This window comes from Neopelma chrysocephalum, unplaced genomic scaffold (genome assembly GCF_003984885.1).
Source record: "Neopelma chrysocephalum unplaced genomic scaffold, ASM398488v2 Primary Assembly neopelma1_82, whole genome shotgun sequence".
Taxonomy (NCBI): Eukaryota; Metazoa; Chordata; class Aves; order Passeriformes; family Pipridae; genus Neopelma; species Neopelma chrysocephalum.
The window spans coordinates 3863007-3875371 of NW_020897744.1; the positions used below are offsets into that span (position 1 = coordinate 3863007).

The following is a 12365-nucleotide window of genomic DNA, read 5'->3' on the forward strand; positions in this document are numbered from 1 at the left end:
TGGAAGCTCAGGAGAAAGGCCACTGTTTCATATAAAGGATATGAAGCTCGTTCTGCCATACTCAAAACAGGACCTGAAGCTTGGTGTGTGTTGCTGGGTGTCCTTGTTGGGCACCAGCTGGGGTGATGTGGGAATGCCTTTTCTCCTTTGACAACAAAGACTGTGTGATCCTCTATCCTTCCGAAACCACTGAGTTTGATCCCAGCTGGCTTCTGGTATGCACAGAAAGCTCAGCTGGGACCTGCCTGGCATCACTTGGGGAGAACTGGAGCACAGCAGCTCCAGGCAGGCCCCCAGGTGTACGGCACAGGGCACCAGCGGGTGCTCCAATCTGTGATGCTCAGAGTCCTGGTGGGAGCCACTGCTGATAGCAAAGCCTTTGAGGGCTTGTAGGGATCAGTTGGAGCAGCCTCTTCTCCCCCTCTAACCCTAACCTTTCTCCTTGGCATCCTGGCCAGTGGCCTGCTTGTCTCCCTTCTCTCTAGCTCACCCCACGTGTGCTGGTTGTACTGCACTGTGTGTCTGATTTCTCCTCTCTTTCTCATCTCTCTCCTTGTGCAGCCACACCAACAGAGCCAGAAGCAGTAGTGAAGAAGTACCTGGAAGAGCTGAAGGGCACTCCTGCTGATGAGGTGAGAGGACAGTGAGGCAACTCCAGCTTGCCCAGAGTTCACTGGGGTGTCATGAAAACCACAGCACTGCCCGAGGACCATCCTTCCTTGGGCATCCTGTGTGGTAGGTAGTGCTGCTTGCAGTGGCACTGTTGATGTGAGGTAGAGAGGCCTCAGCACTGCCTGGAGGCCACAGGTGATTTGTCCTCGAGGATCAGAGGACTGTGACAGAGAAAGCACAGTGTGGGTTGAATAGCTCAGCCTGGCAGTGCCTCCCCAATGCCCTTGGAACTGGCTGCAGGGCCTGGGGGGAAGGAGGGGAGTTTCGTTTTGGTCTCTCAGTGCTCAGAGGTTAAAACTAGAGATCACACCCTGCACTGGAGCTGCTTTGCAGAGAAGCAGGACAACCATACCCAGTTCCCTCTCATCTGCTGTGACTGATGGCAGCTCTCCACCTCCTGGGCAATGCAGGAAGTGGAGTGGGGTGATACCATCCAGATAAGGAAACCTGTCTCTGTGCCCGTAAATGTCAAAGGGAGGGATTAAACCAGAAGGCAGATCTTCCTGAAGCATGTCCTTGATGGCTTCCTTGGTGGGTCAGTCCTTGGGATCAGCCTGTGCTCATAGGTCGTGGTTTCTCCTCCAGGACTGCATCATCTGCATGGAGAAGCTTTCCTCCCCCTCCGGCTACAGTGACACGTGTGAGTCCAGCACCATCAGGCCAGAGGCTGTTGGTCGCCTGACGAGCTGCCAGCACTCCTTCCACATGCTCTGCATGCTGGCCATGTACTCCAATGGGAACAAGGTACCCAGCTGGCCCATCCCCACCAGGTCCCCTGTACCCAGGTCACTGGGCTGTGGAGCTCTGATCCTGGCTTCCCTCTCCTGGCAGGATGGCAGTTTGCAGTGTCCCTCCTGTAAAACCATCTACGGAGAGAAAACCGGGACCCAGCCCAAAGGGAAGATGGAGATCTCCACTTTCCCCCAGTCCCTCCCTGGCCACAAGGACTGTGGGACAATCCAGATTGTGTATCACATCAGCAGAGGCATCCAGGTGAGTGCACAGCACGCTGATGGATAGCACAAGCTCTGAGAGCCTCCCAGGAAAGTTCTGGGACCCAGTACAGTGCCTGCTGGCAGCCCATCACTGAGCAGCCTACAGTGCCTGGAGCCAGCAGCTGCACCAGCTGTTCTTCAGTGTGTGTGGGTCTCCTCCATCAAAGATCTTTTTCTGAGCAGCCCCAGAGTTTACAGCAGCTCTTCACCTGCAGTAAGGGACTAATGTCTGCCTGAAACAGGGAGGAGATTCTACTTGTGCTCACAAGGTGGGAGAGATCCCGATGTGTGGCTTCACAGCCCACGCTGGTTTCAGCGGTGGCAGTGAGCTTGCAAAGGTTTGAGCTGTGTGGGTTCTTTTTAAGGTGTCATCAGACCACGTGGAAAAAGCTGTGGTTTGAGGCTGTCTCCCACCAGAATATAATGAGATTTTAGATCTGGCTTTGTATCCCAGCATGAGACTGCTCTTGGAGGACCTGTAATACTCACATGTCCCATAAGAACAAGTCAGACACCTTGTGCTCATCAGCTGCCTTTTACATGGAAGAGCTGGTTTGAGATGAGCCTATGTCAAATCCTGCTGCTGAGGAATTGCCCAACTGCTATGAAGATGGGTGTGTCCATGCCAAATATGTCTCCTCCCTTGCAGGGCCCTGAGCACCCCAACCCTGGGATGCCATACACGGCCAGAGGCTTTCCTCGCTATTGTTACCTACCAGACAACGAGAAGGGCAGAAAGGTAAGGCACTGTACCCCGATAATGTCACCCTTCTCGTGTTATCTCATGGCACTGAGCTTCTCAAGCTTCTGGCAGGCTGTTTTCATGGCTCAAGTCTCCTACCTTTGGTTTTCCTTTCCCCCTCTAGGTCCTGGAGCTCCTGAAGGTGGCCTGGAAGAGACGCCTGATTTTCACAGTGGGCACCTCCAACACCACCGGCGAGAGCAACACGGTGGTGTGGAATGAGATCCACCACAAGACTGAGATGGACTCAAACCTGAGTGGCCATGGCTACCCTGACCCCAACTACCTGGACAATGTGCTGGCAGAGCTGGCTGCCCAGGGGGTCACTGAGGACTGCTTGGGACAGTGAGCCGTGGGGGCCTGGCTGTGCCGTGCACACCTCGGGGGCCCACCTAGTGCACTTATTCCTGATGCCTTAAGTTCTTGTGTCTGACCACCCGGCACACTGAGCAATAACAGTTCTGTGGGAGCCCCGCCTGCTCTTCACGTTTTTGGGGGGAGGGAAGGATATTTTTGTAGAAGCTGCACTTGTGTTTCTGGGTGGGATTGATGGCCACGGCCAGGAGCAGCTGGGACAGCAGTCCTGAGGTGACAGGTCCCCTGGGGAAGGCAGGACCTTCCTCTGGTAATGCTTGGGGACAGGATGGGGAGACGGGAGTGCCTTGCTCCCAACTAAACCACTTGGAAAGCAAATGGAGGCCTCCCTCTGGTGAACAGCAGCTCCCTGAGGCACCTCTTGCCTCTCTCCTGCCCTGTATCTCTGCTCAGTCCCAATAAACTGTTCATTTTCACAGCCAGTTCCTGCCTCTGCCTTCCTGCTGCCTCAGGGCTTGGGGTATCTTATCTCATCCTTAGTGTCCCTCTCTAGGGGACCAGCCTGATCCATGGAGCCTCATTCCAGCCAGGACAAAGGAGGGGAAGCTCAGCTCAGCTGGAGGGACACGGATCTCAGTGGAGGCAGGACACAGAGTGCTGGTCCCAGGGTTGTGGTTCCAGCCTGTTGGTGCTTTGGCTGCTGGATCCTGGTGGTCTGTGGCCATGGTGCCAGCAGAGGTGACCCATCACTGCCCACCCTGCACAAAGTTGCAGCCCCCTGCTCTTGCCATGAGCTGCAGCCTCACTCCTCACCAACCCTTCTGGCAGACCCCGTCCCTCTTTTCTCCTTCTCTCAGGTGAAATGGCAGCAATTTGGGGCTGTTTGTGCACGGTGAAGCTTCTGCAGGGAGGAGCTGCTGTGCTTTGTGCTGCTGCTGCAGGGTTGCTGGTGCCACCAGCTGGTGACAGTCACCTTCCTCCCGCAGTGGTGGCAGCCAGCCCAGCTGCCAGCAGTGATGCTCTCCAGCTGGGAGCACACTCCTGGTACTCCTAGAACCTTGCAAGTGGGATATTGCCCCAGTTCTGGTGGCCTTGCAGTACAGTATCCCCAGGCTCAGAGCTGATGCCTTTTGAAGAGCTTGTTTCTGGCTGTTCCCCTCCCTGTGGCTACTGGACCCAGCTGCACATTGAAACCATCCCTTTGGCACTGGTGCCATCTGCCATTTCACCTTCTTCCTGGGAAATTGGGGATGTGGCTGGGCTTTGTGGCAGCTCTGCCTTGGCATCTGCCTGGGACCAGCATGTCTTGGACCAGCAAATGGGCATCTTTCTTCCTGCCATTATAATATAAATATTAAAGGTTTTTCAGAGCCTTTTCAGGGCAGGAGCTTTCCCTAATGTCTATCTTGTGCTTGTAGGCTCTAGGGGGGAAACCCCTCAACCAGCCTGTGAAATCTGGGGATGCTGCAGGACTGGCACCTCCTTGGGAGCTGCAGCTCTATGTCTGTGTGGTGCTGAGCTCTACTCAAACGGGCTGTGTCTATTCCTCTCCCACCCTGGTTGCGAAAGGTGGAGGTTTTGAGTTCAAACCCCATCTTTGTATCCCTGGATCATGTTCTCACAGCAATCAAAACAGTGAATTGAAGCGAAAATTGAGCAGAGTTCACCCAGCCCTGTACGAAGCAAGAATTTCCTGCTGAGCCTTGCCCAAGGCACCTCCAGCAGCTGCTCCAAGGTGTGAATCAGCTGCGTCTGGGCTGGTCCAGGGCTGGGGCACTGGACTGTGAGCTGGTCAGGCTCAGCAGCTCATCCCTGGCTGTCACAGCTTTGGACATGAGGCATCTCCTAAAATCCTTGCCCTGTCTGCGCTGAGCCTGAGACTGTCCCTGTGGCAGGGGGAGCCAAGGGGCTGAAAGGAGCAGAACCAGAAGCTCAGACAGTGCTGTGCAGGGAGCTGCTTTGAAGCAGTGGAGTGAAAGCACAGCCATAGCGCCGTGGTGCCCATTGGAGCACAGAGAAGGAGGACAGAACCTGAAATAAGTGCTTATTATGCTACTGGATAGGTTGACCAAAAGACTTGTGTGCTCCATCCCCGGCGGGAGCCCCGGGGAGGGTGGGGTCTCTCCCGGCCCCCCGCGGTGGTGCCTCATCTGCCGCAGGGTGGTTATTATTAGCCCAGCCGTGACCCCGCAGCTATGCTGGGTACCGGCAGCTGAAACTGTGACTCACTGTCCCCCTGCGTCACCCACTCTGCCCCTCGCCCCGCCAGGAGTGCCAGGGAGGGGCCGGGGGGGAGCGGGTGGAGGGTTGGCAGGGTCCCCAGGGTAGGTATTGCTGGGTCGGAGCGGGGAGTAAGTCAGGGATCAGAGGGAGGAGGGATGGAGGCTGCAGCTGCGCCTGTTTTTCCCCTCTGCAGCTGGACGGTGTAATCTTTGAATGCCCCATTTCCACTTAATCTGAAGGCGTTGTCCCGGCCCCTTGGGAAGGGGGAGGAAATCCCCTCCCACGCAGGAGTGGGCGGCCGCTGCCCTTGGCAAACACGGGAGAAGGAGCACTCCAACCCCTTTCCGTTGGGAGTGGCGGTGGGGGGCTCCCGAGCCGCGGGGCAGCTTCCGCTCCAGGGCGCTGTCCCTGGCCCCATCCAGAGGGCTTGGGGAGTCCTTCCCTAGGAAGGGGGAAGGATGGATGGGAAATGCCAGCGTGGGGTGGCCCCAGTGCTTGGTGCTTCCGTGCCCCCGGTGCTGGGTGGGACCGTTCGCCTGATCGCTGGGGTTTGGGTGGGTTCGGGTGTGATGCTCTGGAGCGCTTCCCTGCCCGCGGGGCAGGGCTGGCTGCACCCGAACCAGTCGGGCACGGGCTCACCCTTGGCTCCCGGTGAGCACGGGGAACCCGCAGGGAGTTGGGTCTAGGTGGGGTGAGAGGGGGTGCGGGACCTCTTGCCCAGCTGTCCCCATAGCACCAACACAGACTGTGACTCCCTCCAACCCATCCTGGAGGCTCCGGGGCCTCCTCCGTGCCTCAGTTTCCCCTTTCACATCACAGGCTTGTGCCCTGGTTCCTCGCAGCCTTCGAGGTCCTGCAGGACGGAGGGGTGACTCCGGTGGCTCAGTTGTTCCCCCCTGCCCGCGGGGTCCTGCCGGGCCGGCAGAGCCGGTGCAGGAATGTGGGGCTGGGAGGGTCCGGCTCCTCGGGACGGGCGGTCCCCGCTGCGGGGGCACTGGGGGCAGTTCGTCCCCTCGGCAGTGGGACGGGGTGAGCGGAGCAGAGAAGGCACGTCCAGCCCCAGCGGAGGACGCCATGGAGCTGCCGTGGGTGCTGCTGGTGCTGGCTGGGACGGGCACAGCCGCGGGCCTGGGTGACTCCCTGGGGGACAGGGCAGAGGGGGACGGGGGTCTGGAGACCCAGGGAGGGGGTTATGGGGCTGGGCATGGCTGGGGGGTCCCCACACCAGTGCTGTCACCCTGCTGCTGACACTGCTGGCACCCCGTGAGCTCCCCCTGTGCCAACACCGGCACTCGTGGGCCCTCTCACGGGTGGAGGCCGGGGTCAGTCACTTGCTGGGCGGAGCAGAGCAGGGGATCCCTCGCTCACCGTCCGCTCCCCCAGCCCGGCTGCCCTACGTGCCCCGCGTGTCCCCCGTGGCACTGCTGGGGAAGGTCACTGCCACCACCTTCGCACTGGAGAGACCCTGCCGCATCTTCGACCGGCACGCCAACGCCTCGGACACTGTTTGGCTGGCGGTGGCTTTTGCCAACGGTGAGCACCCGCTGCCCCGACACATCTTCCCGTGGCAGGGGCGTGGGGGACCCTCACCACAGCCGCCCGCCCTCCATCTGTGCCGTGCAGCGTCAGCCACCTTCAGGAACCCCCCATCCCGGGCTGACGTGCCCCCGTACAAGCAGCTGCCCACCACCCACTCCTACATGACTCTGGAGACGGCGGCGGCCGCGTACGCCTGCCCAGCCCCGAGCCCGGCCGTGCTGCGGGTCGGGGGTGACACGGCGTGCAAGGACCAGGGCAGGCAGGACCCCTGCAACGGGCCCTTGCCCTCCCCAGGGCCCTACAGGTAAGGCCAGAACTCCCGAACCCCAGCTCGGGTAACTCCCCACCCAGGGCGTGCTCGCCCCCCCCCGGTATCACTCCCGTACCCATCGCAGGGTGAAGTTCCTGCTGATGGGCTGCCACGGCCCCAAAGCGGAGACGCGCTGGTCCGACCCCATCCTCCTGCGCAGAGGTACCGGTGGCACTGCCATCCCCCCATGGGTCCCCACACTTCTCTGGTGGCACTGCCATCCCCCCGTGGGTCCCCCACCTGCCCTGTTGGGATGCTGGCATGCGGCACAGCACAAGCCCTATGCCATCACCCCAAAATCCAGAGGGGGGAGCAGTGATCCCTGATGCCCTCCATATGCTCCATTCCATTGCCCTCTGTGTCTCCCCATATCCCTCATTCGGCCTCTTTCCAGCCCTCAGCCCGAGCATCATCGACCCCGTGCCCACATGCCGTGGCAGTGACGTGGTGGTCATCGCCTCCCTCCTGGCCAGCCTGGGGACAGTGCTGGCCACTGCTGTGCTCGGAGCCCTGGGGTACGGGAGCTGCTCGGGGGGATGTGTCTGCAGGGGCCCCAGGAGAACACCCCCCAACTCGGCCCCATCAGCAAAGAAATGGACAGTTTTAAGATTTAAAAAGCCTTTTTATTCTTAAATTGGAGGTTTGCCACAGTTTGCAGGAGAAAGTGCCCCTGGGGGATGGTCAGCACGGAGGGGCTGGCAGGACCCATGAACTCTGCTTGATGCCTCTGCATTTCTCTCTCTGCAGTGCCAAGGTGTGGGGCTCCCTGTGCCAGCGGGATTTGGGGACCGGCGCCTTCGCCCGCAGATCCTACCGGACCCATCACATCCCCCCGGCCCTGCCACAGCCCCCACCCCCAGGGTGTGGGTGTAGCCCCCCAGGGCTGGGCTGTTTTGCCCTCCGACCCCCTGCTCCTTGCCATAGAAACATGGAACAGTTTGTGTTGGAAGAGACCTTAAAAACCATCTCATTTCAACCCTGCTGCCGTGGGCAGGGACACCTTCCACTAGAAGTAAAGTGTCCTGCCAAGTAAAGTCTGACTACATCTGTGACTGCCTCCTCCTGGTCCTTGGTCATGCAGGGTGGGAGCTGTGAGAGTGAGGGCACCCAATTCCCTCCAGAACAACCCAGGGTCTCAGTTTGGTGGCACTTGGTGTCAGGGTGGGGGGCACAGGCTGGCACCCATGGGGTCTGTGGGGCACATCCCCCCGGGGTGTCCCTCTCTGCCCCACTGCCCGGGTGAGGGCTGTCACCCACCCGTGCCACAAGCGTGGCGGTTCCCAACACGCCTCGCCGGCGGGCGCTCAAACATAACAAATGCTCCCGGGGAAACGAGCCCAACCTGTTTGCCGCGGGGCTGCGGCCCGTGCAGGAATGTGGGCGGTTGGTGTGACCACAGGCGGGTCCCACGGGGACGCGGAGCTCAACTACCCGCACTCCCGCCCTCGGCACCCAGGCGTCCGCACCATGCTCCCGCTGCTCCCGCTGCTCCTCCTGCTCCTGCCCGCAGCCCACGGTGCAGGTGAGTCCGACGGTGCCATCGGGATGGGCTGGGGATCCCCCTCGGCATTGCAGGGATCCTCTGTGAACCACAAGACCCCAGAGCCTGGAGGTGTAGGGCAGCTGATGCCCTCCTTATTCTGGGTCCTATTCTGGGTGCCACCTCTAGTGTCCCTGGTGTCACTGACCTGAGTTGGCTGACACAGTGTGGGGTCCTTTGGGGGTCCCCCTTTGCATTGCAGGAGTCCACTGTGCACAGACACCAGGATGCCCCTGAGCCTGGAGGGGTAGGGCAGCTGATGCTCCCCCTATTCTGGGTGCCACCCTCAGTGCCCCTGGTGTCAACGACCTGGGTCCTCTGGGGATCCCACAGAGGTGTCTCCCCCCACGCCGAGTGGGAGCATGGGGTGTCTTTTATTCCTCTTTTCACAAAACACGCGTCTGAGACCAAAACGGGGGGTGGGAAGCAAGCAGGGGCCTCTCTGCTGAGATCACAGCGTTCAGCTCCCTCCTGTCCCCACCCCGAACCTCTGGGACCACGGCAGCCGGGCGGAGCCACCGGTCAGGGGCTGCAGCGGGAGCTCTGCACCCTCTGCCGCACCCCCTTGGCTTCTCCCCACAGTGGAGCTTTTGAAGTACACGCCGTCCCTGACCAAGACTCCCGTGCTGGAGGGGCTGACGACCGGCTCCACCTTCGTGCTGGATCAGCCCCGCTGCGTCTTCGACAAGTACAGCAACGCCGACATCTGGCTGGTGGTGGCTCTGGAAAGCAGTAGGTGGGGGCGGCCCAGGGCAGGGCCCTGTGTCCCCCGGCTCCCTCCTCACCCTCCATCCCCATCCCTGCAGAGGCAGCCACCTTCAACAACAGCATTGCGCCAGGGACTGCCGAGAGCGCCTTCCAGAACTTCCCTGACATCCCTGCCTACATGACCCTCAATGCCACCCTCGCCAACTACCCCTGCTCCAAACCCCCCGGGGATATCACGGTGCTGCGCGTTGGCAGCGAGACCAGCTGCATCCGGGATGATGCGAGACCCACCTGCAATGGCCCCCTGCCCGGCCCCGGGCCCTACCTGTGAGTTTGCTCCTGGGGACGTGCCCCCCTCAGGGGCTCCCGGCAGCCCCCCAGGCTCACGGGACCGTGGCTAACCTCCCTTCCCATCTCAGGGTGAAGTTCCTTGCCCTGGAGGGCTCCGAGCCCGTGGCCGAGACACGCTGGTCACAGCCCATCATGCTGAGGACAGGTATTGCTGCTGGGGGGGCTCACCCCGCAGCTGTCAGGTGGGGGATATGGGGTGGTCCTGGGGGGTGTGGGGTGGTCCCAGGGAGCTGAATCCTGAGCAGTGGTTTGGGGCGAGGGCCCCTGTGAGATGGGGAAACTGAGGCAGGGCTGTGGTGTGAGTCTCACTTGGGTACGGTGGCACTGTGTGATGGCACATTGTGTTGGCACGCACGGACACACCGTCACCCATGTGCCCCCACCCCGAGCTGCCCTGGGCAGGATGCATCCTGCCCTGTGCATCCCTGCATCCTGCTCCCTCCCCTCCTGCTCTCTACCCAGCCAAGTCACCCGACAGCATCTCCACGACGGACGGAGGGCACAGCGCCGGCATGATCGCCCTCACCACCATCCTCTCCATCCTCTTCGCCATCCTCCTGGCCGGGCTGGTGGCCATGCTCGTCTTCTGGGGGTGAGTGCCACCACCACGTCCCACCCAGGAACCCAGAGATAGGTGCTGGGCACGCAGGATCGGCGCCAGAGGGTGATGCCGTCATCCTGTGGTCCCCACCCTCATCCCTCACCCCCCCGCTTCCCTCCCCAGCTCAGACACCTGCGGCGGCAGCAGCACCTTCAGCAAGCCGGAGGCGGTGTCGGTGCGGCGGTACAACACCCACCACGTCTACGACCAGCCGGCCGCCCGGCTCTGAGCCCCCGCCGCCCCCCGGCACCGCCCCGCCTCCCCACGCACCCCCGGGTGCCCCCACGGCATGAGCCCACGGCCACGCGGGCACGGCCAGAGCTGCCCGCCGGGGCTGGGGCACTGGAGAGGGACATTAAAGGCTTTTCCGCGTACTTTGTGCCCGGCCTCTGCCTCCTGTTTGTGACCCTCCTGGGAATGGCACCTGCCAAAACCTCAGCGCCTCACGCAGCCCCATGGAAAGCCCCGTGTCCCTGTTCCTGTACCCCCATGCAGGGCTCTGAGCCCTGTCCCTGGGTGGGGGGAAGGATGTGGCCCGCAATGCTCTGGAGTGGGAGATGTGTTGTCACACCCAGTTGGGGCACCGGTGCCACCTGTGTCCACTCTGAATGGGGCACCGGTGCCACCTGTGTCCACTCTGAATGGGTGAAAGTCCCCTGGGGCACAGGGCAGCGAGGGGAGGCCCCCCCAGCCCTGACACTGGGGTGAGGGGCACTGGAATGTCCTACGGGGGGGGAATAGGGGGTGTTTCTCTCTTCCCCTTAACCCCACAGCAATTTCTCGCTGACCCAAACCCAGAGGAGAGTCTCCCCCACCCAGAGCTGGCCCAATCCTTCCCAAGTGCTCTTGATGTTCCCCTGAGAGCCATGAGACTGGTACCCTGGGATGCCTGTTCCTGCTCCAGGTGTTATGGGGACTGATCCTGCACTGGGGAGTGAATCCCTGATCTCTCTCTAGGGGATGTGGGGGCTGATCCTGCACTGGTGGGGAGTGAGCTCGGGGAAGCTGATGCTCTACCAGGGACTGGGAGGGACCTGATCCATCACTCCTGATCCTGCACCAGGATGTGGGCCCCTGATACTGATGTGGGGGATGTGGGTGCCCTGATCCTGGAGCCTGGTCTGGATGAGACCCCGCTGGTGCTGGGGACAAGCAGGACAGAGCTCGCCGCAGGGTGGCTGTGCCCTTTGCGTGGAGCCAGGGCAGGTGTGCACACACCTGCATACATCACATCCGTATGTTAAACCCACCGTTTTTCTCCGTAGGCGCCGTGCAAAGGGCAGCATCACATTCACACCCAGCCCCGGTCACAGCGCCCTTACAGGCTGTCCTTGTCCTGCCTGGGAGGGGTGTAAGCAACCTGCCCCCCCCGCTGCCGGAGCCGCCCCCGTGGAGCCCAGCCAAGGGAAATCAAGCAAATCCAGCGATTAACTCCTGCGGAGAACCAGCGTGGGTGCAGCCGAAGGACGGTTCCATCCGGCAAACGCGGGTCCCCTCCGACCCACACCACGTCCCCCGAAATAAAACAACTGTTTCAGCTGCAAAGCGGCTTCGAGTGGCTTGGGAGGGGGGATGTCACCTGTCACACGGGCGCTGTGGGGGTGGGACACGTGGCCCCGACTGCGTGCGGGGCTGGAGCTGCCACTCGGGTCGGTGGCAGGGGACCGCACCTTGTCCTCCTGCTGTCCCCCTGTGCGGGGGAGGGATAGGGGCAGCGCTGTAGGAACAGGGCAGCGCGTTCCCGGCGTGTTCCCAGAGTGTCCCCGTAGTGTCCCCACGGCGCAAATGCCAAGGACCAGCTTGGCTGGCACAGCCCTGAGCCCCAGCTTTGGGTGCGGGGCGACTCCTCGAGCCCAGGTGGGTCTTGCGGGTGGGGGGGGGAAGTTCCCCCTCCCTTCGCCGGTATTTAGGGCACCAAGACCCCACAGAAATGCCACCGGTATCTCGGCAGTGCTGCAAAAATAGGGTAAAAAAGGTAAAAGAGCAAGAAAACGTCGGGGGTTTGGGGTGCAGGGCAGCGCGGAGCACACTGCAGCCCCCCGGGTTTGGGGGGGGCGAGTGTGGGTCTGGTCCAACCCAGAAGCCGCGGCCGGTGCCGGGGGGGCCGAGCGGGACGAGGGGAGACCGAGCGGGACCGGGACGAACCAGGCGGCACCGGGAACACCGAGCCGGGAAACCCCCCGGCACCCCCGGCAGGGCGGGAGGACCCGGCCCCGCCCACCGCCCCTAGGCCACGCCCCCTGGCTGACAGCCGATAGAACCGCCCAATGGTCGCCGCGGACGGGTTTTCGGGCCACGCCTCTCGCCCCGCCTCCGCACGCTGATTGGCGGGCGGCGGCGCCGGCCCGCACATGGGCGCTGTGCCGGGA

General features: G+C 61.8%; 3 protein-coding genes across 9 annotated transcripts in view; all 3 read left to right on the top strand.

Annotated features, from left to right (window-relative positions):
- Window positions 1-3206, top strand: part of DTX2 (deltex E3 ubiquitin ligase 2) — a 34544-nt gene extending 31338 nt beyond the window's left edge. For 6 of the 7 annotated variants that reach the window (XM_027690824.1, XM_027690825.1, XM_027690827.1 and 3 more), the window contains 5 exons: window positions 562-632; window positions 1258-1416; window positions 1504-1665; window positions 2317-2406; window positions 2534-2875. In XM_027690824.1, the coding sequence (XP_027546625.1) occupies window positions 562-632; window positions 1258-1416; window positions 1504-1665; window positions 2317-2406; window positions 2534-2758 (707 nt within the window). In that variant the 3' untranslated portion in view covers window positions 2759-2875. Of the gene's footprint in view, window positions 1-561; window positions 633-1257; window positions 1417-1503; window positions 1666-2316; window positions 2407-2533 lie in introns of all 7 variants that reach the window. The other variant, XM_027690820.1, reaches the window with a different exon arrangement.
- A 2815-nt stretch (window positions 3207-6021) lies between these two features.
- On the top strand, window positions 6022-7891 carry UPK3B (uroplakin 3B). The gene is made up of 7 exons (XM_027691216.1): window positions 6022-6079; window positions 6331-6480; window positions 6571-6790; window positions 6882-6958; window positions 7191-7311; window positions 7544-7659; window positions 7878-7891. The coding sequence occupies exons 1-7, from the start codon at window positions 6022-6024 to the stop codon at window positions 7889-7891; spliced, it is 756 nt and encodes a 251-aa protein (XP_027547017.1).
- A 279-nt stretch (window positions 7892-8170) lies between these two features.
- LOC113971371 (uroplakin-3b-like protein 1) lies at window positions 8171-10273 on the top strand. The gene is made up of 6 exons (XM_027691217.1): window positions 8171-8318; window positions 8919-9068; window positions 9143-9371; window positions 9464-9540; window positions 9858-9987; window positions 10120-10273. The coding sequence occupies exons 1-6, from the start codon at window positions 8171-8173 to the stop codon at window positions 10223-10225; spliced, it is 840 nt and encodes a 279-aa protein (XP_027547018.1). The 3' UTR covers window positions 10226-10273.
- Window positions 10274-12365: the final 2092 nt, after the last annotated feature.